General features: G+C 45.4%; 2 protein-coding genes across 2 annotated transcripts in view; both read right to left on the bottom strand.

The window, feature by feature from the left end:
• Nucleotides 1-448: 448 nt before the first annotated feature.
• On the bottom strand, nt 449-6,135 carry cavin4a (caveolae associated protein 4a). The gene is made up of 2 exons (XM_049012073.1): nt 5,477-6,135; nt 449-2,381 (listed from the first exon to the last, which is right to left on the bottom strand). The coding sequence occupies exons 1-2, from the start codon at nt 5,882-5,884 to the stop codon at nt 1,755-1,757; spliced, it is 1,035 nt and encodes a 344-aa protein (XP_048868030.1). The 5' UTR covers nt 5,885-6,135; the 3' UTR covers nt 449-1,754.
• A 3,011-nt stretch (nt 6,136-9,146) lies between these two features.
• The window catches only part of tmeff1a (transmembrane protein with EGF-like and two follistatin-like domains 1a), a 57,460-nt gene continuing 39,248 nt past the window's right edge, over nt 9,147-27,358 (bottom strand). Inside the window, exons 6-11 of the mRNA XM_049011853.1 lie at nt 22,755-22,851; nt 21,818-21,966; nt 16,632-16,679; nt 14,556-14,670; nt 12,554-12,715; nt 9,147-10,863 (exon numbers count right to left, since the gene is read on the bottom strand). Of these exons, the coding sequence (XP_048867810.1) occupies nt 10,779-10,863; nt 12,554-12,715; nt 14,556-14,670; nt 16,632-16,679; nt 21,818-21,966; nt 22,755-22,851 (656 nt within the window). The 3' untranslated portion in view covers nt 9,147-10,778. The remainder of the gene's footprint in view (nt 10,864-12,553; nt 12,716-14,555; nt 14,671-16,631; nt 16,680-21,817; nt 21,967-22,754; nt 22,852-27,358) is intronic.

Below are 27,358 nucleotides of genomic sequence, written 5' to 3' on the forward strand. Positions count from 1 at the left end.
TATATGTAATGGCCCTTTGTCTCCATAGAAATGCTTTTATATTTAAAGGAATCAATGCATGTTCCTTAATTGCACTTAAAAGGAGCTGACAGATACTGTTTTTTGACTTCTGCTTTTGTTCTCTTTACCCCACAGGCATCCGGTCACATAGAACATTACTGGATTGAAGACCTCCCTCCGAAATTTGAGAAATTTTCTGCACCCACCCCCAAATTGCTATACATTGCTTCCCCACCCCCCATCCCAGCAGGTTGTGGGTTCAAAGCCTATGGTTGGTAATGATAAGATTGTTGGGCCTTTTATCAAGGCCCTTAATACCTTACCCTAACCCTCACTCGTATTTTCCTTTGGACAAATGCCTAAACATGCTTAATAAACGCGATTAAATATGCATATCGACTGCACTTCCTTTCCCGGGCGAGAAAAAAAATCATCACACCAGTCATGGTTCTGTCGTTTAGTGATTTTATTTGCTAGTATTTCAGTGTCAATGTCATAACACAACACGAGTGAGAGCAGTCGCAAAACCCCTTTACAATTTAACTCCACGTTAATGCTTTTCAATGAACAAAACAAATGTAAAACAGCCCAAAGATATATATCTATATATATATACCTTTAAACATGCCACATACTAATGCTGGTAGGTGAGTTTAATTTTGGGGGACATTTCAATACATATTTTTCCAACCCTGTCCAGGATATGTAGTTGGAAGATGGATCAATTGACAAAATTTACATTTGTTTAGAAAAATGAAACAAAGAAAGCGATAAAATCATGCACAATCTCATTCTGTCTAATGCTAATCTAACCATCATAGATTTTCTGGGAATAACTTGGCAGCTATTATATAACTACAGTACAATACAATTAACATGTCTTAATTCTTCAGAAGACTTTTCAAAGCTTACAGGACGAAGTTGGGCACAGAGCATATCCTGCTTCTCCATGAGCAGAATCATCTTAATGTTTATGTTAAATTTCAGCGTACTCCTCAGAGACCAGCTGAGTAAGTCCATATACCTCCTCCGTTCATATTAGCCAAATTCGTAATAATGACCACTGTCCGCAATACGATTAACTTTCTAGGTTTACCCAAGCCTGTCCATCAGTCAACCTGCTCAGAACAAAGTGCTGTCGCGCACTCCTTTGTTTTACCAGCATTTCACTGAAAAACAACATACTGCACAAGGTGAAAACACAATTTCACACCTGCCATTACTTGAAGACAGAACGCATGCTAATGCGTCACATCAGCAACTCCACCTCAGGCTTACGTAAAAAAATAACTTAAAAAAAAAAAAAAATACTTTGTGCACTTATTTCCACAAAGTTGACCTGTTTCTCAAATAACTATCAACTCTCCGAACCCAACTTGATTATTACTTCAGGAAAGAACTTTGATCACCCCTCTTTTCCCAAACAAAAGTGATATTACACGAGAAATGGGCTGTCTTCATAAACCTACAGAATTATCTTTGTCATTCGCTAACTGGCTAGTTCTTCCACTGTAGCTGTGAAGATGAGCCTCCAAAACCACCAAAGGATTCATCTCCATATTCCCCAAAAGGAAAACAATAATAATATTACCAAACCAGAAAAAAAAACCTTAATGAGGAGTCCATTGAATCATGAATATGCATTAATAAAGGAAATCTCGCTGGCTGATATGCCCCATTCTGAACCTTGCTACTCCTGTATTCCCGGTTCCTGGTTCCACATCACTATCCCACTTCCCAGCCGCTCCTGGGCTTTACTTCACGTTGTACCCGATTCCCACCTCGGGCTTGTCTTCCTCTACTTTCTCCATGGTGAACTGAATCTTCTTCTCCTCCCCGACCCGGGTCGCGGCCACCTCTGACACCGGGCCTTCCCGCCTCGCCTCTGTCCCCACCTCGGTGTAGGTGACGTCGGGGCTGGATTTACGGCCCTTTTCCGGCTCCCCCGCCTCACTGTCCCCCTCGGCGCCCTCCTGACCCTCAGCCACAGTCCTCTCTTTCTTCAGCTTGATCCTGAAGGTCTCCTTGGTGGGCGCCTTTTTGGCGATATTCTCCTTGATGCGGGCGCTGGCCTGGTGCATCTTCTCGCGGCGTTCGGCTGGCACGATGCGCTCACCCAGGTGACTGAACTTGGTGTTCAAGTTGTCTCTGGTCTTGGTCATGTTCTCGCGGGAGAAGGTCGCCTTGATGTTCTCGATGCCCTTCCGGCCCGACTTCTTCAAGCGGGCTGCCCGGGACTCGGCCTCCTCCACCACCATGTACTCCTCATCCGAGGAGAGGTCAGCTGGGGCATCGTAGGTGTCCGGCTCCACTGCCATCCCTGCCAAGCCCTCCCCTTTGGGTGACTTGGTGACAGCAACGGAAGGGACCGTGGTTTCTCCCTGGAGAAAGGAGATCGGTAAGATTTGCCCCTTCATGAAACTACCATTCAGCTAGAATAAATCATATACATGCATCCAATACTATAATCCTATAGAGGAACAGATTGCATTTCCTATATTTCCTATAATTCTTCAAATCAATTTGATACAATTTGATTCAATTCACTTCAATTCAGTTCAATTCAATTCAGTTCAGTTCAATTCAATTCAATTTATTTTTGTACAGCACCTTTCACTGCAGTCACCCCAAGTTGCTTTACATGGAGCTGCTGTGATTCATTCCTGCATCATTCATACAGAAACATGAGTTTCATTCCATTGTGGGCTCTTGAATCGGGAATCGTTCAATTAGTTTATCAGCATGATTTAAAGATGTCATGACCATCTGCAAAACAAAGTTCTCACTAAATCATGAGTCAACCATGATGTAGCTGTTACACCAACAAGGAAGGAGACACGCAATTGAGCAACTGGTTGGCATCCATACTGCCACCAGCCAGCGAGCCGTGATTTATTACTGTTTGCTGCTCCCCCCATCCACACATCTATTTGTGTTAATAAAGTGGTTACATGAGCCCTTGGAACAGTTGTCTTCAATTTCCCCCCCCCATTTGCAATCTTAACTCTTCTTCCTGGGGGGCTGAGTTCTAGGCTGAGGGTGTGGAAGCTCTCTGCATTCGGACACTATGCTAGTAATTGGAGTCTCGTCAGGGGAAATCCTATGTTTGGCATCCAGACCCTGACCGACCCTGATTCTCGATCGTACGTTGCTTTGGACAAAAGCATCTGCTAAATAAATAAATGTAAATGTAGGGTACAAGCCAGGTTCCCCCCATGAAATAAAAGCATATTCCCCTTTGGTCAGTCACCGCTTTCCGCTTTCACTGCCCCATGAAAACTGACCAGAAGAAATATTAATATGACAGTAAACAAAACTAACAGTACAATAATAAAAATGTATCCATCCACCAGCACAAAGACGTGTTGCATGTGAGCCCGTAACATCCCCGAGGTTCATTTACACCATGAATCTGCCAAAACTAGATGCCATGTCAGGTGAGCGTTCTCCTAACCCTAACCCTAACCTTAAGCGGGTTTGTGCTCCAAATGGGGCAGTTTCCTAAATAAGGTAACACCTCACCCCGGCACAAAAAGTTCAGCTCCCGCTGAGCCAGAATCCGTAGATGAAACCTAATTAATCCTAATTAAGAGTCAGGGAGAGTCACGGCCATCAATAATGAACAAAACGCCTTTGCGCTGCCACATTTGGCGAGTGACACCATTATCAGTGTATGTAGGTACGAGTTGAAAGGGGATTCTGTTTGATAAGCTCAGCTGATGTTCACCACAGATGGTCACAGTTAGTCCAAAAGTGTAAACGACAGATAATGTTGTGGGTCCGCAGATCTGACGACCGATGAGGCCATTTCACTCGATCATCACCCAGATCAGGCGAAGAGGAGCCAAACAGCTGCAGAATACCCTGCGACCTTCCATACCTAATCCAGTGAAGCATACTGTATGCAGCTTTCCGCCCCCTTACACATACCTACAAAGACATCAGCCAAAGTGGCCATTCTCTACTAATTCATTTTTGACTCCTGTGAAAAATGTGACCTGCCATGCAAATTTTATGTAACACATGGAAGAACAGATGCAGAAGAGATCGTGTAAATAATAAATGTTTAAAATTTTGATGTCCAGCCAATGATTAAACATTTATTGAACCCTCACTAGATCAATTAAAGTCCTGATATCATGAGTCAGAAGCTATAATAACGGAAGCATTTGCTCCTTCAGGGAAATAATTCCCAACCCTCCTGTCTCCTTGCTCATTCTATTGAGTACCAAGGTTAACTAGGTACCACAAAATTGTACTGAATACCTCCTCAGTATCCTAAAGCAGTGATTGTGAGCCCTGCTCTCCTATCCCATCTTCTGTATTTATCCTCTTCCATCTCCTGCACCTTATCGATGCATAATCAGCAGATATTCCAGGTGTGACTTAATACTTTTTCTTAAAGAATGTCATGAGCTCAGGGTGTAAACCCCTCAGGGGTGGTTGTGTGGATATCCATAAGTCTTAGCGTCTGTCATGAACGGCCACTGGGGTCTCGGAGGCTAAACCCTGGTATTACCACTCCTTCCATCAGCTTTCACAAAAAAAAAAAATAGAAAAGCAATCAATGCCCTATAAAGGTTTTGCCAAGACATGCCATCCTCACTATACTGGGTGATTAGGACCCTCATTTTTGCGAGGAATCGTCAAGACACTAGTCAAGCAGAATGATGAAGCTCAACGCCTGTAACTAAGGTTATTAGGTAATTATCCACTGGGCCTCCTACAGAACTCTTTATTCTGTGTGACTCTAAAACAAATTATGGGACCACGACAAAGAGAAAGTCCCAGGGACCTGGCAGGTCTGTCCCGTCAGATAGGCACAAGCCTGCCGCATATTAGTTTTCGTGCAGGCAGCACATAACCTTTTTCTGGGCGGCAGTTTATCTTGTGTCTTCTTTGGCGGCAGGGCATTCCACTGTCTAAGAATAGCCCGGCTGTCACAGCGCTAGCAGCTGAGAGCACTGGACGCTGCCCGTCGACTCTTTGCCTTCAGAAACTGGGCGTCCTCAGGCTCCCTTGAGGTTCCCTACGCTGTCCGAAAATCTTTGAAACTTGTTTTCCCCGCTCTCAGCGGCCAGCTGAGGACAGCCTTTATGGAATTAGCCATGGACCTCATTAAAGACTATGGCGTGGATTTAGTGCCTTGCGTTCCTGAATCGCAGTTGCTCGCCCTTGGTGATAACTGCGAAGATCTTCAAGATCAGGACCTTCAGTTCTGAGTGTCTCTCTATCGCTTAAGAATTCCAGGTCCAGCTTAAGTGAACTCAGGTGTATGTTCTTCCTGTTCCTGTGGCTATTATTTTACACAAAGCAGGCCATTTCATTTTTGAGATTTGAGAACAGGATTATGTACCTATAGAAGTAAGTACTTTTGCTAAGAGAAATAAAATAGTAAGAGACATATTTAAAGCTACCCAAAGAGTGACTTGTAGCACAAATGGTTTCGAATGTATGGTGGCAATATGGGACTGACCTGATAGATGACGACGCGGAACTTATTCCTGGTCAGAAGCTCATTCTGGGTGGTCTCCACCTTCTTGACTCGCACATTCTGCTTCTCCACACGTGTGCGCACGTCCTTGACGTTGGCGCTGACCTTACGGGTCTTCTGCAGGAGCTTCTCCACCGTGCCGTTGGTGGTGGTGTGGTCCTTCGCTAGCTTGAGCACATCACCCTGGATGTTCTTGATGTTGTTCTCCAGCTCCAGCTGCCGCTCCTCCATGCGCTGCTGGCCCGCCTGCACGTTGTCGATGATGCCCGCGACCCGCTCCAGCAGCGACAGAATGGTGAGGGCGCTGATGGGCTGGCCTGTCTCATCTTCCACGCCAGTCAACTCCAGCTTCTCTGGCACGACTGGCGTGCGGACCTTCTGTTGATCCATGGCTGATGAAAGTTCACGAGGGTTTTCGGGGAAGACAACCTCACAGGTATCACAAATCCAAAGCGCTGTCCTTTGCCTGTCTGAGTCTGATCCCGAGTCTTATATACCTCAGGTCACAGTAGGGTATATCAGGTAGATTCCACTACTACCGGTAATAAGAGGCAGCCTGTGGGGCACTCTTGGAGTGACTCTTGCTATAGACCCCAACTTAGATTGGGTCTGGTGCAGAAGAATGAAGAGACTCCGCCCACTCCGCCCATTGATCAGAAGGGGAGCCATACAGAGTCGGCTAGGATATGTCGGGGAACGACGGCTTGCTGGAGACTCACACTCACTTCATACCTATAAATACATTTTGAAAGCTAACACTAGTACATTTTTGGAAGATGGATCACAGAGATAATGGAAACCACCCCACACCCCCCCATCAGCCCATCTATGTTAGGCTGACTTGGTTCCTCACTTCACTGGCATTTCCCATTACCGCAGGATACATGTGCGAGTATTCACTCTTGGTTGGCCAAATGGTTGACTCACTCCTCGATATTTAATTCTTTCACAGCAACAACTGTGAACATAAGGAATTACCAAATGATTTTGGCCAAGGTTGTGAATTTTACCCGCGTGTTTCATCGCATGAGCCTTCTGATTCACTCTTGTCTCACACTTGATACCCAGAGAATAGCGCATAAAACTCATTAAGGCATATTGGACCAGTTGGTTTAGGGTCTAGACTGACAGAATGAGTAGGATTGATATTCTGAACGGCGTAGTCCAGGGCTTAGAATTATCTTTCTGTTGACCTTGAATGTTTGAGTAGGCTTTTACTGCAATGAACAGCATAAGCCAGCCTAGTCCCGCCATATTTTATACTTCACAAGATTGTGATTTTTTTAAGAAGATATTTCATGTAATGCACTGAGCGCAGTGGCTTGGGGAAGGTGTTTAAGGCCATAGATGCCGCTGACAGATAGACTCATACTGAGGTACTGTAATCCACTGCATGTGTCCTAAGGGGACTTAGCAATGTTATTGACGTAGAAGATAAATACACTGAGAATAGCATTACTACCGCTAAGCCTGTTCTCATAAAACTGCATGAAACCTACATAGGAGACCCCATGGATTTATTTTACCCTTTGCAGGTTTTAAAATATCCAAATGTCGCACCCAGGCTGGGGACGTGTATATAAACTTGATGCGTCGCAGTGATAGACAGATTACACTACATTAGCCGTCGGTCGTTTATCTGCGAGCGCCGATGGCCCGGAGAAAACGGCCACATTTTACTTTTATTCATCCCAAAGATGCACGGCCCCCAATTCACCCTGGCAGCTGGCGAGAATCCGTATGTTCGGGATGGTGGCCTTTCTGAAGTGATTCGAGAGAATCGCATTTTTATGTGCGCGCGAGCTCACGAACCTGGAAGCGAAAGTAGGGGCACCGTACAGATTGTGAATGGGAGCATATCATCAAGTAGGGCAGCCCTTGTCATGCCCCGAGGTGTCTTATCCCGCTATATAATGTGATATATTCAGGTGAGCATGCCCGTACGCCTGCTTTAGTGTGCATGTCCTCGACTTTACTGGCAAAGGCTACATTTTTCGCGAATGTGAAAAAGTTGTCCCTGATGAGATAAAGGTTGCCTTCTCTCGAGTCAGTTCCTGTTTTAGAGAACGATGTCTTTTCCACCCCCAAAGAAGTGCGGCATGTTGGACAGTGATCCACAATCCACAGTGAGCCACAATCCACAATTAATCCTCAGAGAAGGAGCAGGGGCTACACAGGTTATAGCAACCTGCTTTTTGCCTGGAAGTGAAAAACGTATCTATCCGATACATTTAAAATACATGCTATTTAGGAACTAGTCAGGAACAGCTGTTTTTTTTCAGCTTATTCCATTGCAAGGAAGCAATGTATAATTAATGTTTGTCGCTAAATTTTATACCTTTTCATACCTTCCCTAATAAATGTTAGGGAACTGGGAGTATTAGCTGGGCGGGAGTTGGTCAGTTGGTCACATGACCCTGTGTTGTCATCCCGTCTATTGTGTATTTTTTAACGTTACTTTTTAGCAGAATATGAGGTCAGGGTGCTTGGTTCCCATGTCACATCGTGGAACATGCAAGCCGACGCCGGCTAGAAAAGCAGGTAGTTGCTTTCTCGGAGGGGGGAGGTGAAGCATGTCAATTGAAGCCAGCAGCTGCAGCAGCCCCCCCACACAGCTCTGTCTATAATTACACAGCGGAGGGCAATCTCTCCTCATTTACATATCAGCCCCCCCCCACCCCCCACGCTCCCTGGCTACCACCACCCGACACAGGAGTCTGCTCTCCAGTTTATTTTCACATAGCACCCCCCATCCCCTGCTGAAATTCTACTTATGGAACTAACACTTTTCAGTGGGATGCGCACTCCCGTGGGTGGATACCTGTGCTCTGATTCACACGAGGGAAGAAAACAAATTTGAGAAGCCTCATCCGGGGTGTGTGCGTACATGAGGATGGCCCGGAGACCGCTCTGTGGCGTTCGCACGCAGCTCACGCGCAGATCCGCACCCGTGCAGCTGGCAGGGGGTCATACACACAGGCCGGTGAGCATGCTCAGTCCGTGCCTGGAAGTGAGGGTCTCCCATGGTGATGCACACAGTGGTGGCTGATGGCGGCCTCATTAATCCCCGTCACCGGAGACCTTGTGGGTTTGAGCCGTATAAATTAACGGAATAAATACCCAACGTCAGTCCGGGGACGTTTTCGCGGCACTACCCTTTTTGTCGAGAAGTTAAACTGTCGCCAAGGTTCGATGATTTTCTTCGCCCTTCACATTCCAAACAAGGTTTTGCTTTAATGGGGCATTAAAGCTTTTAGCAATTTCCGGAGACTTTAAAGGCAACACTTCAGTAAAGAAATCCATCAAAACAGGAGGGAAAATCCAACTTAAAAATGGAAAAATGGAAGGAACACTAAAAAAATATCGTAAATCATACACATTTAACAAATGTATGCATTAGTAACTAAGATAATTAGAATCCGATATTAAATTATATATATTAAACATCCTACAAATGGTCTCAAATTAGAGCAGTCCGGCCTTTACTTGCTAAAAAATGAGCCGTTTGTATTTATGCAAATATAAATATGGCATGTAATGGAAGACTGGGCTGCAGCAATGAGGAATTAATGACATTAAAAGACATTCTCAGAGCTTTCTGTATGTAAACAAGCCATTTTCTTGATATAAACAACCCAGCAGAATGCATAAGGACGTTAAAAAAAAGTTATTTTTTTTATTCTTTTCATTGTTTGAGACAGAAATGGTCGACCATAAATTCCTACATGCAGAATATCAATAACGTCAAACAAACACATTCTACTCACATTTTAAGTCACCGCTTGATGGTTAACAACAAGTAGATTCGCTACTTTCGACAAACTATTACCAGATGTAACCAGAGAGACCCTCCTCAGCAGACCCTCGTTAGTTTATACAATCAGGTTTTAAATTTATTACATATTGATGAATCTTTTTTTTACCAGTTTCTTTGTTCTACCTTTGGAGACTATCATTATATTCAAATTGTCAGACGTATTAAGACGTATTTTTGTCCATAAAATTATACGAAAGACGTTCTAAAGATCTTAAAACATACAAGCTCTTACAGTCTGATGTCCCGTTTCAAAACCCATTTTGTTTTTTTCTCCTAAAATAATTTAAATATTAAATGGCCTGTGTTGGATTTTGATTCCGATTATTTTGTTCATTTTAAGGTACTGCTTTTCAAAACAAACTCCTCTTTGACACCCATTTCTGTGACAGCTAAAAGATTAATGGGTCAAGACAAGAAACGAAAAAGGATCCAATCAAAAGATCAATTTCCATCCTCTGAGTCTCAATATACTATAACACGGGGAACTGGAACGTGATAATGTTATAACCCTCTCCCCAGGAATAATTCACAGAACTCTCCAGGTGTGGTTCTGGGAAAAAAAAAATGTCTCTCAATAGACACAATCAGTTTTTTCATACCTCCCTCACACATGCTGACATCACTCGTCACGCGGTCCAGGATCCTGATAAATCATACATCAAGACCCATTGAAACATTCAAACCAGGCTGGAGAAATCAGAATGATAGCGTCCATGTGGAAAGTACAGGTCTGTCCGGAACATACAGTACAGCGTTTAATTTAAGTTAAAACTACGTCACGGAACACATTTTCACAAGTCATGCGATATGCAGTTTCTACAAATCATACTCATAATAACATTAAAACAAAATAGCAACAAAAAATAAAAACGATTAAAAATGTTAACTAGTCAAACACAGTGTGTTCTATTCATTGGATTACATATTAAAGAATAAATGTAAATAATTAAACCGCGCTGGCTAACATTTTATCCATTTAAAACTGCATTTGGTGTTCAGCTGCACATCAATTGCAAAAAAAATTCAAATAAAATAGTAAAAAAAAATGTAAAAAAAAGCAAAGCAAAAGAAATATGGAGAAGTCAAGAATTATCGTTCCCAATAAATAGTACATTCCATGATGCAGAAGTCTGTTAAATTACCATACAAATCACGGGATACCATCATAATCGCCGATAAAAGCGACCACCCTCAACGAGGCTCCATAAAGAAATTTTTTTTTAAAAACCAAAACGGAAAAAAAGCCGCTTCATTGTCGGTTTCTTCTGAACAGTCTGTAGCTACAGTGTGCTCCCGGAGCAAGCACCCCTATGTCCGGGGAAGGGAAGCAACTAAACTGAACGATAAGGCCCCTGAAATAAATATCTTCATTCTTCTGTTTTGTTCTCAAGAAAGGAATGCAAAACAAAACAAAATAAAAAAAACCATTAAAAATGTATTCCACGTGGTAAGAAAATGTATCAAAAGCTATACCATCCGGGAGGAACCGTCGGAGGTAAAGTGTCCGAGATTTTGCTTTTGCCGACGTCCCCTGTTGTTTTTGGGACATTTCCTGAAAGGAGAGAGAGAAAGAACACAAACTCAGGCATCATCTCATCCTAATCTCCTCATTTGTCGTTATAACGAAACCAACCTTTCAATAACTAGCTAAACAAACTTGTTCTATAGCAAACTGAATTAAGCGAACGCACCAGGGACCATCTGCCCCCGCTTTCTCAAAAATGTACGTCGCTTTGGATAAAAATGTTTGCTAAATAAATAACTTATAAATGTAATGCTTTGCAGGAGTCCGAGTCACCCTGGAATCTGAATGATGTCACTTTGCTGAGGTCATACTGTTTCCATGATGACTACGCTATTTATTTGATTGCTGCTCAGATCATCAAGGACCCTGCACACTGACATGTTTTATTCCAGGCCAGGGTGGCTCCCTCTTTTTAAGCACCAATTTCCGAGTGGATATCGCTCAGTGATACTTCTATTAAGCTTTATGTCACAAAGAGCAGGGTTTACTTCCGTGCCGCTCAGCATTCAGAAAGGTGGGCTGCCTGGCCTTTGTTTCCTCACTGCCACGGTAATGAAATGGTCAGGAGTGTCTGATCAGATCCTTTTGCGCAGCGTCTTCAAAGTTGCTCCCTGGACTCTATTGGCAAATGCGTGGCTTCGAAAATTTTATTTGAAACTGAAATAATTTTTCCCCCCTTCTCATCAAAATAGTTTTAGATGTTTTACTTTTCCCCGCAGTAAAGGACTAAGTCATGAATAGGTGGGCATTTAGAAAATGGTGTCTCTTAGCTGCTTTATATCCTTAGAGGAAAAATAAAGCGAACCATAGGGGAGAACAGGCAGAGTTCACTGCGAGGTCTAGGAGGAATCTGACCAACGATTATGTTCAGATGAGTCTAAGGTCCCAGCAAGACCTTTGGGAAGAAGGAGATGTGAAAGTTCCACCTTTTTGTCGAGATGTCCGGCCCTTTGTATTAAGTGAATGCTGCCATGGTGAATGAGTAATTACGATAAAATACAATAAAATAAGTTATGAGAGCCAACCTGAATCAGAGGCCCAAATTGGACATCACCGTTCATGCATCTGTAATTGCGGCAATTATGATTATTTATTTGATAAGAATGGACTAGTAGGTTAGTGTTTTTTTTCCTTTAGCCCTGCATACAAGGAAAAATAAGACGTCAAGCAAGCCTTAAAAATCGGCTCTAGATGTGTTTAATGGAGGCTAAAGGGATATGATTAAATTTGAGACCACGAGAGACAACAGATGACCAATTAAAGGCAGTTTAACGAGGTAATTATCCTCAGGTGGAATATTCCTCCAGCTCTGTCTGTCCTCACCCCGATCCAGCCCCCGTCAGACTTAGCAAAATAGACCAATCAGCAGCAGGCTGAGCTTTATTTATAAAAACCCCTTGATTTTGGCTGAACGACCTTGAAGTATTTTACCGAAAATAACCCACTCTTGTCAACAGTAATGCGTAAATGGGAATGTGATGCACAAGATGTACACAGAAATAAAAGAAAGACTAAAATGACACACAACAACTGAAACGTACTTGTGCCCAGTCTGTATGGTAATGCAGTTTCAGTTAAAGTCGTTTCAAATCCGGCATTTTTGATTAAAATGAAATGGTTCATAAGAACAGTCGTGTTACTGTGCAAATGTTTTTTTTTTCCCGAAAGTTGTGATGTGGCTCAGTCCCCCCCCCCCCCCCCCTCCACTCCAGCCTACCTCGTGATGCACATCACCACGGCGACGATGATGGCGATCTGCACAGCGCCGATGATGGCCGCGATCAGCACGTAGTGCAGCTTCTGTCCGCTCGGCACCACGTACAGGATGTTGAAGTCCTGCGTCTCGTCGCACTGCGGCCCCTTGTACCCCGAGTCGCATCTGACGGAGGAGACAAAAACATTCCCTTAAGCACCACTGCCTCACCCTCCCTCCAGCCTTGCTTTAAACCACCAAGGATCAGAGGCCTTGGAAGAACCAGAGAAAATAGTTGACGTTTCTGCAAAAAAAAAAAAAATAAATAAAGATTACATTTGCACACTACTAAGGGCTGGAAGGTTACGTGGATATTAAGAATGCTGGGTTTGTTTCAGAAAAAAAAATCCACCAAATTATCCAACTCTGGTAGAATTAGCTGAGATTTCACGGCCCTTGCTCTGGGAGACTGTTTACGCTGTAATATCAGCGCAGGATGGCCTGTCTTTTTCAGGTGCCTTTCGGCAGCAGAAGCAAAGAAGAAAACACAACAGCAGGCATTTAAGGATGCAGTTCTTTCACGTTTTATGGCGCCAGGTCATACCTGCCTCTTAGGGTTTTACAAAGAGGCTAAGAGATGAATGAGAGAGCGTGCAGATGAGGGAGTTCGCCGCCGAGCTGAAAGCCGCAGTGTTCCCTGGACAGCCGGCTTGCTGGAAAGGCACCCAGCCGGACTGATAATGCACGTTATCAGTAACATTCATGCATTATAGCCGCCATTATGCGCTGACCATATGTACTCAGTCTATAATGTGTAACAATGCTGCGTATCTGGGAAATACCTTCCTATATCCACACTGTACGGACATTCCTCACGGCTGAGCCTGCGCAAGGACATTCACCCAGCCCAGTTCCTCTTTCTTTCTTTCTTTCTTTCTTTCTTTCTTTCTTTCTTTCTTTCTAATCTACCTTCAGCATAGCTGCTTCATGTTTTCTAGTGAAAGTGCTCCTATTGCTGAGGGAAAAAAAAATTAAGGTTTGATTTTTTTGCACTTTTCACACGGACCGGAAAGGTGCCCCTGTGATTCCTGGGGAAGATCCCTGCCTCATTCTGACCCTGTACTGGATATGTGGCTGTGGAGGTAGGATGGATGGATGGATGGATGGATGGATGGATGGATGGATGGATGATTCAAGTGAACTTCTCTGGAGATTATACAGCAGAGTAACCGGTAACTGAGGGGAACACAGAGTAAATAGCGACGTGTAATTTGATCTGGACTTAACAGTCAATGCTGCTCATATGATCTAATCCCAAGAATTATTAAAACAAGGCCACCGTTGCCTGGCGTTTAATCTCAAGCTTTGCTCCAATCCCTTTGATGATAATGCATCATATATCAGCTAGGAGAATAACCAAGGGACTTTCTAAAGTCGAAAAGCCTCAGTAGATATACAATGTTATTTGTTGCATCAGAAATGTTTGAATTGCAGATGGAGTTCAGTTTAACATCTGGCAAACATGTTAACGCCAAAGGCAAATGTGTTGAAATCACATTCTTCTTTAGCAGTTTATAATAATTATGATTTATGGCTTTGAAATCATACTGACGATAATGATACATTTGTTTTGTAAAATTATCCATTACGTTACGTAATTCTGGGCTCTTGATACAAAGCTGCTAGATGTAAAAGGGAAAGGTTTCCCGTCTAAAACAAGGCAGACAACCGCAAATAAAGGTAGGAGGAAGGGCATCCCAGCTGGGCAAATTATTTTGGCATTTAATGGATATTAACGAGGGGAGTTTAGTGATCTACGGAAAGCAGGCTGGCAGCTGTCAAGCAAAGGGTATCGGAGATAATTCAGCCGCTCTAGTACTGTTTCTGCCGCATGCTATTGGCCATGAGAGTGGCGGGAAACCCCTCGGCTCTGTCGCTCACAACGTCTGCCAGGTGACGGAAAGGCATTTAACAGAAAGACTTCCCCCCCCCCCCCCCCCCCCCCGGCGCCAAGACGAACACTCACCGACAGGTGGCGATGTTGTACTTGATCTCGCACTTGCCGTGCACGCAGAAGCCGGCGTAACTGTCGGAGCAGGGCGCTGGGTTGCCGGGGTACCCGTCATCCTGTTCTGTAGTGTCTGCGGGTACAAACACCAAGGTCTCATCACAGACATTCACTGACTCAGAGGCTGTGCCCTTTACAGAGCTACTGGTACTGATGCTGGGTAACCATAGCAACTTCGCCCAACTGCACCTCCTTTCCAACTGCATAAACTTCAATTTCAATTATTTCAATTATAATTGCCATTAAAACAAACATAGCAGCATATTAAATATAGTGGAGCATTTAGAATAATACAATTATGAATAAGTAGGGAAAAATCTTTTGCCATTTCTTAATAATCCCATTTTTAAATGCTGCGGGATACTTAGAGCAGAATCGAGACTTCGACGTGTTATCGATTTTGAGGTCCAGCCGAGTTTTAGGTGGAACATGATCCAGAAATGTTCCCGAGATCGGAATTGTAGGACTAGGAAACGTCGTAGGATCATGAGACATCTTTGCTTTTGAAAAAGGGCAGATGTGAGTCCGCCGGCAATTTCACACGGGCCGCTCGCACGTACGCCAAACGATCGTGAATGTCATTTATGAAAGTCCGACAGGCCAAAATGCGCAGAACGTAGTAAGAGCTAAATGACCAACTTGGCACAAGAGCGGGCAAAGGGAGATAAAGGAGGTGAATGGCGTCCTGTTCCCAGGACGTGCAGCGCCTCCCACTGGTCATGCTGCTGTACCTCGGGGTCACTGTGACCCCGACCTCCGGCCCATAGCCACACCAAAACATCCATGTCACCAAGCGTAATTCCACTCCTAGAAAACCTATAAAATAAATGCCCTTTCTAACAGCCCCGTAGCCAGAAATATATTTCTCCCCTCTCTAGATTTTGCCAGCTGGGAAGGGAGGGGTGGGGGGGTGTTCGAACTGATTATTTCACCACGTGGCTAAGTGTCTGCTTTTTATACACCTAAAAAGAGCAAAAAAATTAATGACCAAGCATGTGCCCTGATTTTGGAGGGGGGGTCATTAACATAGATGCTTTTTGATGGCATCAGTCTGCAAGTCTGGCATATTTCTATAGCTGCTTCCTCTTACATCTACCTCAGCAGTAGCTGTAATTATCAAATAATAATATTAACGAGCAGGTTTGATATTGATTTTTAATGACTCCTTCTGGACTTGTCAATTCAAATATAATTTGTTGGTAATTTGGTGACTGTCCAGCAGGGGATACCTGGCGTGTTTTCCTTGTGCTTTAAACAGGAAGTAAACGAGAGCAACAGGAAGTATTATAATAGCCGCATAGAGGCGCCGCGAGTAACAGGCACTCCTCTGCTGTTTCCTCGTGAACCCACAGATCGGAAAACAGGCTAGTGAACTTCCTAAAAGGTGCTGGGTGGGGTGGTGCGGAGCATGTGCTGCTCATGTCTACCTCCATAATGAGCCCGTTTGCCAAATTATGTAATTCAATCATCGCTAGCGTTTTTTTTTTTTTTTTTTTTTTTTTTTAGTGTTAATTAACTGGGAGCGCGTAAAACACGCCCTGCTTATCAGGAGCAAGGCAGATGGACACAAACATTCTCCTGGATCACTGTCAGGGTTCTAGGTGTGTCTGGAACTCTGTGTCAGGATCATAGTGGGTGAGTAATTGACACATGCTCTGATACACCCATGAGTCACCGCTGTCGCCTGCAAGGCAGTGGATGCCAGGGCACTGCCCTGTTTTACGAGGGCCGGGACCCCGGAGCTGGCTCAGAACATGGTCACCATGCCGGCTTGAAGCCCCACCCCCTGGAGCAGGTTAGATTGCCTTGTAAAGGCAGGAAATTCTGACCCCTCCCATCCCCGCGGGGTGCGTTAGCGGGCTCTTGCCACAACGCACCTATGAGGGCATGCTAAAAAGTAACGACGCAGCGAGCCCAGAGCAGCGGAAAAACACACACCAGAGCGCCTAAATTCAGATTCAGCATTCAGACGTGCCTTTGCGTGCAGGCAGTGAAGGGACAGTTGTGTGGTGTGAGTGTTTCGAGATGTCTTACCCATGATATCGGGCTTCGAGAGATCGCCATCTTTCTTCCCGAACTTGTCTGAAAGCAGGATGAAAGACAGTCAAGACCAGGCACTTCACTTCACATTTGTGCAAATCGGTCACAGTCGTTTGAGAACATGGGAATCACGCCACCCCCTACTGGCCATTCGTAAAAGTGCAGGGAGTTTATTTTCACAGAAGCTGGGCTGTTATGCAATAGGATGATGAAAGCATCACACTGGACATGGGGGAGGGATGAGTTTATTTTCCTCAAAGCGGCACACATGACCACGGACTCGGTTTCCCTGGCGATGCCGATCTCACGGACTAGAGGAGCCTCCTCTGTTTACGACTCGTCACAAATATGGATGGCGGGACAAAGGATCGCCAGGGGAAGGAGCCGCTTATGGGATTTCAGAGGGACAGACGAGGTTGGCGCTAATGACCATGCGGGCACCAACCGCCCTGGGCGTGCAGACTGCCCGTATTTAATGGCATAGACTCACTGCAGATTTCCCAGATTAAATGCCATTTCAAAGTTCAGACAAAACCAGACTGACGCCGGCCGTGCGTAAAAAAACAAAGAATTATTTATCTCACATGAATAAAACATTAAATGAAGGACATAATCGCAAATGCTACCGAGTTATCTCCATATAAACCATCAACCAAGTGGGTACTAAGTGTGTCTTTCTCTGTGTCATATGGACTCACACTCACACACAATTCCTTTATCGTTGCATTGTGGGGGGTTTCATCAATCTCAATGGAATTAATGACTCCATATCCAAAACAATAAAACACACAAAAAATTGTTAAAAAACAGAAAACTTTGGCAAAGAAGGTATTTCTTTTGTAGGGACATCCCACAGGGTCTGCTTCTCAGGAGTTACACCCACATATCGGCACAGTGTGTTCACACAAGAGGGATGTAAAAACATGTGTTTGGGGTAAGAATCACCTCCCTGGGGGGCTGATTATACTATAGCTTAAAGCCAGGAAGGCAGGAGAGGCTGAACAACATAAACAGAACGCAGGTTAGAGTATGATACCATAATTCACTAGCTACTGTTGTAAAACAGAGCCCGGTTTGATACACTCCATCTCAGGTCCCTGTAAGAAAGGCATGGGGTCTGTAACCCTCGAGTGAACTGTCAGGGGTGCCCGGAGCACGTCGTCCTCCCAGAAATCACTCCACCAAGAAATCGATGGGAAAAACGACGGCAAATCAAGCGAGCGGGTGGGAAAGCATTCAGAACGATCGTGGGGTTTTCTGATGACAACACAGATGCACTTTTGGAGTTAGGTGGAAGAAGAGGAGGAGCCGTTGGTTAGAAAATTTATCACCGTCTGTCACATTAATTGGCACAGAGTATTTACAAACCTGTAAGTCATGGTTCTGATAAAAAGCCAGAGACAGCGGTCCGGCGGCTAAGCCGGCGTTTGCTTTAGGATAGTCTGCACAAAAAAAAAAAAAAAGCGCAAACAATTGACCCCTGCAGAGGGACTGGAAGGGAGAATCATAAGCGACTAAGAGGTGGAAGGATGAGGACGAACAGCCGACTTCGGGGCCCGATGATGCCATGTACTGGCAGCCGAGACTGGAAAAGGGAGGGGGGGGTGTGGACTGGTGCCCAGACAGGAAACAGAAGCGAAATTCGCACAGACGCATCTCTCCATACTAGTAAGAGACATCCCGGCTTGATGTGCCCCACAGTTGTCCTCATAGGCTGGGAAGACAAGTGGCATCGCTCTACATGCAAATGAGTAGCGACGCCATGAGCAAACCAGCCAAGGGCGAGAAGACGTCAACAAAAAACTGCAGAAACCACCTCCTACTCGCCTCTTTGCAAAGCTTAAGCTCTCCAGGAGCGCCTGCCGGTTCTTCTTTTCCATTACGCTCTGACGCTTTATTTGTGCTGGAAGTCGCTCTGTACAATACGCATTGTTTGGAGAGAGTCCCCGCTCATCGGGTGGCTCGGAAGTCGGGCGGACGGTACATCAGATAAAAAGATCACGGAGCTCCGGAAAAGCAGGCATGCACGGGAGCGCAGACCAGGAAGGGGGGGGGGAGGGATGAAATGTTAAGGTAGCGCTTTGATTGCTCGGGGAAGACGACGCTATCATAAAATGGGGGGTTATCATGCGGAGACCCTCCACGTCTAGTTGGTCACGCAGTGTACCCAGTCGACGTGGGTACAGGGAGCCACACATGCCAAGGGGGCAGAGAGAATCCTCTGGTGATGTGAAATAACTGGAGATGCCTCCGTTGTTATTTAACCGGCATTGTGTGCACCAAAGGGGAACTCTTTCCACCAGACCGTAATCGCCAGAAGCACGGAGGAATACTTTTGTTCAAAGATACAAAGCGCGCTGCCAGTGGGCCTGGTGTTTCTCTTGGCAATGAGAGCGGCCTGGCAGGTGGGATCATGTTAGGGGGATAAGAGCCTGGCATTACTGCCAGCCTGGGGCCCCAATACTCACGGTGACACTCGTAACAACGGCAGCAATGCTGCTCTCTTCTGCCCTCTACAGGAAACAATGGGAATAGCCGATCTGCTCATATAGCTCTTTCCCTGTAGTCTGAAGCAATTGAGCTTCTCCCCCAAGCATGCCACATAACATCCATGTGACACTTGCATGTATAATGACATGGTGGAAAATGCTTTCTTGGCTAAGGGGATGTAGCTCCCAATGCTAGCTATAAGACACAACACTGCAACAAGAGCGGCACTGCATCCGAGTGGTAAATTATAACCAATGAAAAAAAACAGGCCCAGCCAAAAGTATATTTATGAGTTTTTAATTCAGGTTGATAACTGAACTGTCAAGAATTGGTTGGTTAGGGGTAAAGGTCTGACACACTTGTGTATACAGAGCCTCTCGTTATTAATTTCTGCTCTGTGGAACAAAGGCTTCGCTTGTGCCGCAGTTTCACAATGAAAATGCTCTCTGACGTCCGTTTGCTTGTGATTTATAGGTTAAATTATTCAGGACGGTCTTTTGAAAATAAAATATATGCAAGGTCACACTTGGCTCGGCCTGAATGCAATACCGATGCCAACAAGAGCGCGACTCAAGTTTGTCGGAAAGGTATTTTTTTTACCAAGGTATTTTTGGTTTTTTTATTTGGCCTGATGTAGATTAAAAAGTACCATTTTTTAAACTTCACTTTTATCCTCCACCTGTTTGAGCGTTTAATATTTAATCTGATACTTGAAAGGCGTGAAAAAAGACTAGATCAAACCCTGTCAAAAAAACCAACAGCCAGATCAACCTGGAGCAAAATGCAGAGCTTTGACATATCAAAGTGAATATGTACTCAAAGAAAATCGGACATGGTTGAGGGATTCAAACTGCAGCAACAGCAGGCAAATGCGTCACCCATTCATTAAAACCCAGCTGTTATTAATGCTAATCCTTCTCCTATACTGAAGTAAAAGGCCTTGTTGCATAGTGAATTGTTGTTGGGTTTGAGCTACGTTCTGCTAATGCTAAGCTAATGCTAACAACGCCAGCTTGTCAGTCTCCAAAACCCCAGCTAACAATCTCATCATAACTCCCTCCATAACTCGGCCTGTTTCTGTCTCCTCTCCACTCTTAATGAGTCAAGCTTTCACTTTATCCTTACATATTTCCTTTCACGGCAGTGGAGCTTAATAGGAGTGAGTGGCAATCCTTCACTACATCATCTATACAAAAAAAAAAACCAAAACTGTGTGTGAAAGAGGGAATGAAAGAATGTCAGGAAACAACAGAGGAGAGGAACTAAACACTCTTGAGTAAGACAAACCTCTTGGGGTTCAAGGTCGTCTTACTGCCCAACCACCTCAAGCATGCTAACATTACAGAAAACAGAGAAAATGAGCCTGGTAAAATAAAAGCGAGGTGTAAGCGGTGGTCAGCTTGGTTATTACTTATGAAGCCCGCAGCCCGTTTGGTCAACATCCCCAACCCCCAGGGAAATGGCAGATAGACGCTTACTTTTACTCATTGGGTGGTAATCACAGCACTTCATAATCACAGAAAGACGGAAAGGTTTCCTATTAACGTCCACGAACCGCACTGCTTTTCTGCGTGTTCGGGAACAAGCCGCGAGCGGAGCGCTCGGCACTCACAGCAATCAAAGCTCACTTTAAAAAGGTCTTTCACTGGCTGTGGAAAAAAAGCCTTTCGCTTTTTTTTTTCTCCCTCTTTTCCATTTATTATGATCATAATGCATTATTTAACACGCACTTTCGTTAGGCTCTGCTGGGGGAAAAAGGCACAAATAAACAAACAGGATTAAGAGGCTTCACAGTCATGTGACCAACCAGGCCGCATTCTAAATCCCGACATTGCTCTGCGAGAGACGTTCTTGGTTTGGGCGTCACGTGGCGTCACGTGGCCCGGTGACCCGATGGTAGCTTCCGTGTGAAAAACACGAGGCGATGTTCATGTTCTTGTTTTCCTCCACCGTCATGCTTCAAATCTGCCGCAGGGGACCAGCAAACGTTACCTCAGCTAGCTGCTCTACCCCTTCATAGCCGACAGGAAGTTCCATCTCTGAATGCTCAGACCTTCCATTGATTAAAAACAGGGTTATGGCCTAAAGCCGGATTGGGGGGGGGGGGGTTAATAAAACTGGAACGAGGATGAAAGAGGAGTAATGGAGATGGACGAAGAAGCCTGGGATGAATGGGTCCAGCAGGTTTCCAGGTCTGTGATGAGGGTCACAATGAATTTTACATATTAAACTTGCTGGATGTCCATAACCAGGGGCTTCCATAACTTTTGTGATGTAACTAATATTTGTGTTGAACCCCTGTGGGTCCGTTTGAGTTTCCTTGGCCCATTGTTCAGGGCAGCCATTTAGGTTCCTGGCCCAGTAATATTTCACTCTTCATCCTGTTTGAGGGACAAATGTTCCTGAACATTCTCAGCAATCCGTTTCTGCGTGAAAGAAGGTGAGGTTTTTTTGTTTTTCGGTCGACAATGGAGATGAAGCAATTCATTTAGTTGCTACTGCGACGTCTCTGTGTTCTCCACTGCCCCCCAGCCAGCATTTTTGGCCAATTATTTTTGGCCGTCCACTGTTGAAAGTCTGATAAAGGTGGTCTTATTAATGTTTGCTTGTGCTTTGTTCTTTGAGGTGCTCCAGCCGTTTGTTGGCTTACCTAACCGCCCCCACCCCCCAAATGCCATTAACAGACTTACCTAGACACCTTCCAAGGTGTTTGACATCAATCTGCTCTTGCTTCAGGCAAGACGCCTCACGGACGAGGCAGGGGTTGTTGTAGGAGTTGCCGTCAGTGGCACAGACAGGATTCTCGTTGTGCCCGCTACAGTCGATGTTACAGATGCACCTGGAACACAGAGACATTCCCCAGTCATGCGCAAAAACAGTGGAACCCACCCAGAACAAAACAAAGCCGTTCTGTGTTCAGGCCATTGGCGAGTTATTACTGTTTGGTTTTTAGTGTTACAGGATCTGTTTGCCATTTATGTGAGTAAACAAAGTGTTTTGAAATATAAATGGAGTGAATGGAAAGGTCATCTCTAGTAATAAACTTGAAAAAATACTTTCAGTGACCACTCTTCCCCACAAATAAAATATGAATATTTTCCATACAGAGCAGTAGCTCAAACTAGGCAAGCAATTCCACACCCAGACTGCACAGCCTCTGCAGACACCCATCATGAGCATTTCATTAAGATTTTCACAAGATCAGATTTATAAACATTTCAGCTCTGTATGAAAATATGCATTTTAATCCTATTTCAACCGCTATGCAGTAAACTGCAGGACAATATGGCCATAGTGAAAGAAAGGGGGGAAAAGTGTAATTCAGTTACAGAGGAACAACTGTGTTATGCGCTGTTTTAAGAAAAATTGAGCTGGGCCTCTGTGGGTCCTGGAAGCTGTTCAGGACTCAGCAAAAACCCCAAATCAATACCCATGGGGGGTGCAGCAGGCACTCGGTACCCTCAAACACACAATCTTTGGCCTGCTTTGGGACGTTACCATGCTGGGTTGGGAATATTCTGCAAGTAGAGCAGTAATACATCAATGGCACTCATGAAGAGATATATATGAATTAATGATGACCCATCTGAGATTCCCAGCTCCAAGGCAGAGCATGGCGGCACTAACCAGATGTCCTCTGAGTCTTCGTCGCACTCCGCCCCGTACTTGCAGGTGCCGCATTTGGTGAACTTCTTCCCCGTTTCCAGGCCCGATGCGTCGTACTCTGCCGGAAGACAGGGGGAATTGGAGAGCGGGAATTACGATTATGACTATTGGGTTTTTGGCTGTCGTTTTTCCCAATGGGGAGGGGCTTGTAAGCTCTGGGGGTGGAGCAAAGTGATATGAAGGGTGCATTTGCTGTACCGGCACCTCGTTACCAGTCATCGTTTCGGACCGATTTCTGTTCCCTGTGACCCTGGGAAAAACGCTCTCAGACCCAACACCCATGTAATTCTCTCATTCAGGTTTCTTTCGTTTCTGGCCCTCTGTCCTTTCTATCAATCCCATCTCCACTCTTCCCCTCCAATGACACCCCCACTCCCATCATCCCCATGTAACCTTGTTCATCTTATCACTAGTTCTCACCAGTATTCTGAGAAGCCCGCTAACAATTTCCCTGCTGACAGTCGTACTTTGGGGAGGGCGCCCACACTTCTCGCCAGTCATGACAGTTGAAAAGGGTCTTCAAATGTCTTTTTTGATCCATAAATCGCATTACCGAGACAGAATGAAATGAAGGAGTACCAGTCGATATGGAGGCTTCGGTTTTTTTTCCCCTTCCTTTACTTGTTGACTTCAGAAATGAAGACAGCTCTAGAAAGATGCGGAATCTAGAAAATATGTCGTGAACCAGAAGCTAAAGATCATGATTGAGGAAGTTTTCCTCGTGCAGAAGCTGCGACCCACAGCATCCGTCCTGCACACCAACCAACGGCCAACTTTGACTCTAGAGTAAAAGGTCTACACCTTTAAGATCCGGTTCCTTTGAAGTCACGTGATCACTTAGATCATGGTGTTGGAGGACAGCAGGAGCCTTTAATTCCTCAGAGAACCTTATGAACCTGGTGCACGTGACTTTTTGGCATCATAACGCAGACGAGTGTGGTGCCAGGATGCAATTTTATGCGGCATAACCCAAAGACTGCCTGAGGTTAGGAAGAGCTAATGAGTCAGTTGGGATTCAACCTTGCGAGACATGTTACAGTCATGCCACCATGGAGTAACTGATGGGCTCCCTGATAACAGGTACTCAAGAACGAGCCTCAGATCAAGCACCTAAAATCACCCAGGATCTGGGCTTCTAAACAGCATGGGGGAATAAGAGTGTTGCTGATCATCTGCTGAAAATGCCACCACTGAATTAATCATTCTTCACAAGCAAAAAAAAAGGGGAAGTCTTCTGTAGGTCACTGCATAGTTGAAATTACTTTTCATCCAAGAAGGGCAATCACTGCATGTCCAAAACGGGCTTTTTTTGTTTCCCTTACATATCGGTAATACTCACTTGGCCTGTCAGATCTGGTAAGATGCACACGCTGAAGCCGGCTGTCTTCAGCGACAGAGAGTCTTATTCAAACAGAGCCTTATTTACACAGAAAGCAAAGTAGCGATTTCATTATCTTACTGCCCCGCCCAGGTCGAATGCTGAAGTGAGCAGCCAGTTTATCTTTCGTGTCTTCTGATTGGTAACTCTAGCGTCTGTCGATCATGGAGGGGAGATTGTGCCGGAACGTGCCGACGACCCCGTGGGGCAGAAGGGGGTGAACGGACTGCATTCCTGCATGAAACCTGAGTCGGGACAGACGGGGGCCGTAAAATCTGCACGAGGCCAGACAGGCCCCCGCAGCAGGGGCGAAGACACGAGCCTCAGCGGTAATTAGGTTAAACGTGAGCCGTAAACACCTCGTCCATTAATGAGCAGGAGTCTGCAAGGCGTCCTGTCCATAATGAGATGCAGATTAGCGCGAGGGATGTGATGTCACGCGGCAAGCGAACCACGTGCGGTGTGGCTAAACAGGCCTCGGAGTAGGGGGTGCAGTAAGGGCGTTGTTATCCTAGCAGAAAAAGGGGCCCAAGGTGACATTCTGAAAAGGGGGCCTAGACTTTCTAGCTACGCCCCCTGCCAGGGACATCTAGACAGAATGAGGAACAGGCAGATACTTCGATCTCTGATCACCAGTTTGTATCTGAAAGATTTATCCTTCAGTAACCAACTTTAATCACCGCTTCACTTGAGGTGAGGCAGGCTTATTGTGGTTTCAGACTCTTTGCCGGTCAGACGGTTATATATTCAGATGCCGATCGTTTGCTGTTTGGAGGTTACGACACTGATGACTGCAAACCCTGTGAATTTAAGCCAGAACAGTCTCCGTGTAACAGCAGTCCAAGTGTTTGATGGGTAAGCTTTTGACACCGTACGTCATGTTCGATGTTTAAAGAAAGAAACAAGAAACAAAACCAGTTGTAATGGTCACAGCTTGCTGTACAGCGTGCAGTCAGTGGAATTGTAATGAGACATTCACGGTGGAGGCGCATGGATTGGCTGTCAATTTCACACATTGGCCTTTAAATCACTGTTGCCTCTGTCGATGGATGGCGGAAAGAAAGGCATTCGATTGGCCGGTCGTGACTGTTCCTGTGTCCGACGCTGCTCTCTGTGTACGTGCCGTACATGAAGAATGACAGGCGAGCAAGAAGCTGGAGACTGACAATGCGTGCAGCTACCCATAACCCATCAAGGCATCTTCCACTGCCGCTTATCCAGTCCAGGTGACCTGGGGGCGGATCCCAGGAAGAATGGGACAGGAGGCGAGTGACACCCCAGACAGGAAGTCAGACACCCAAACGTTGGTCTCCAATCACATGCTACTGCTGAACTATCACCCTTCTTTCCCGCCAAACCACCCGATCGGAAGTGTTGACTGTTTCGCTTGAATTTTCGGTACCTTTCTCATTCATACCCCGAATCCTTCACGTTACGGAGCCTGAACCTTTTTGAGACACAGACTGGGATCAGCAGGGATACGAACAGAGAGCCTCATACTTTCAGGCCTGGTGAACCCGCTAACATGCTAATCCATCATAAAAATGTCCAAATTGTGCAGTTTGCTCGGTCGCCACCGCCGCCCCTCACGACTCCCTTGCCTCAGGGCTCCGCCCCATTTGTTGCGCTGCTTTCCACTGTTACCGCTGACAGGGACTCACAGCTGGTGCCGCCCCTGTCCTCGCAGCTCAATCAAGCATCATGGCAGCTACGTACTGCTTACGCGGCTCACAATAGCAGACGTATCCATTTAAAATCCTACCGGAATGACTCAGGACTGCACCTAAACACAGATTTCACACAGGAGCACAGACCAGGCATACACACACCGTCACCCACTGCACAGCTCTGCTCATCAGCCACTCGCAGTGTGTGCCCATCTGATGAAAATCTGCATGTAGCGAGCTGGCTCATCCCCTAAGCCAGCACGGCAGTCTTCCACCCGCCACCTGCACTCCCACAATGCACCTGGGCTCCCCTGATGCCTACAAACCCCAAAGCAAACCGGGCCACACCGGGCAGAAGGCACCTGGGCTGCCAACCTGTTGCCAAGCGATCTGAAATCAGTCACGTTCAATGCAGAAACAACAGGACATCTGTTGGGTCTAAACCGCACTACAAGCAAACTAACCGGCTTTAATGGGTATTTACTGAATGAAATTAATCAGTTCCCTGCAGAAGGAACAGGATACAATCCTCACACGCATGTCAACAAACTACAACTAGCAGCCGTTAATCAGCAGTATGAATATCATCACCAGCCCAGTTCCCAAAAACCCAATTACTTGAAACCCAGAACTTGGACGTTCATCCTCAAGGAGATGCAATGCAATCTAAAGATCCAGTTGGTTCGTTTGGAAAGTGCAGGATGAACACATTCTAATATAGAACCGGAACCGATGACCACTCAGACTAGAGGGGTGTGTAGCATGGACGCTGTGGATCGCAGCTCCGGCCTGAGGAAAACTGCCTCCGTAATGACAGTGTGCTTGTCTATTTCATGTATGCTAGATTTAAACGCAGATCTATCAAGAATTAATATAGAAAAGTGCACATGCTGGCCTGCAGTTTAGAAGACGTCTGCACCGGACCAAAGTGAAAATATATGGATGTAAATTCAACATTTTACATTTATTACAGACTCAAGTCAGATCCATCAAAGCCAAATAGCAGCCAAATCATTTGATGTCTCCTCTGATGGCTGACAGAATTCGGGGGGGGGGGGGGGGGGGGGTCTTCATTAAGGATAACCTAACCTTGCAGCCGCAGTAAACACTGGCCAGAGGGGGAGGGTTGCCAGTGTTGTTTTTGAATAGGCCTTCTGATAAGCAAGCCTTGTGCCATGGAGGCTGGTATTTCAGGAAATGGCCTACTAAAAGCCTATTATTACTCATGGCAGAGTAATCAAATTCCAGCTAGAGGGAGTTTTTGTCATGCAGGTGGTGGGACGGGAATTAGATTATTCTAATATCTGCTTTCCCCTTAACGGAACTTATAAGCGAGCATTAACAGGAGACTCTGTATGTCTGCAGTCCTTTCCTTATTCTGGTGATTGCCGGCAAACAGTGTGTTCCAGGTCCATTGTATTGCGGGGATGTTATCATTCAGGCATGGCCCGTTAATACTGAAGCTGTCACAATTGATAGCCGTGAAAGCAAACACGAGCACCTAGGCACAGCTAACGGGC

The sequence above is a fragment of the Brienomyrus brachyistius genome, chromosome 4 (genome assembly GCF_023856365.1).
Source record: "Brienomyrus brachyistius isolate T26 chromosome 4, BBRACH_0.4, whole genome shotgun sequence".
Taxonomy (NCBI): domain Eukaryota; kingdom Metazoa; phylum Chordata; class Actinopteri; order Osteoglossiformes; family Mormyridae; genus Brienomyrus; species Brienomyrus brachyistius.

What these genes read in the sequence shown, in the direction of transcription:
- cavin4a (XM_049012073.1), bottom strand. Translation starts at nt 5,884, where the DNA reads ATGGATCAACAGAAGGTCCGCACGCCAGTCGTGCCAGAGAAGCTGGAG. An exon ending in TCCGCGTCGTCATCTATCAG is followed by an intron (nt 2,382 to 5,476) that starts GTCAGTCCCATA and finishes TCCTTTCTCCAG; the next exon opens with GGAGAAACCACGGTCCCTTC.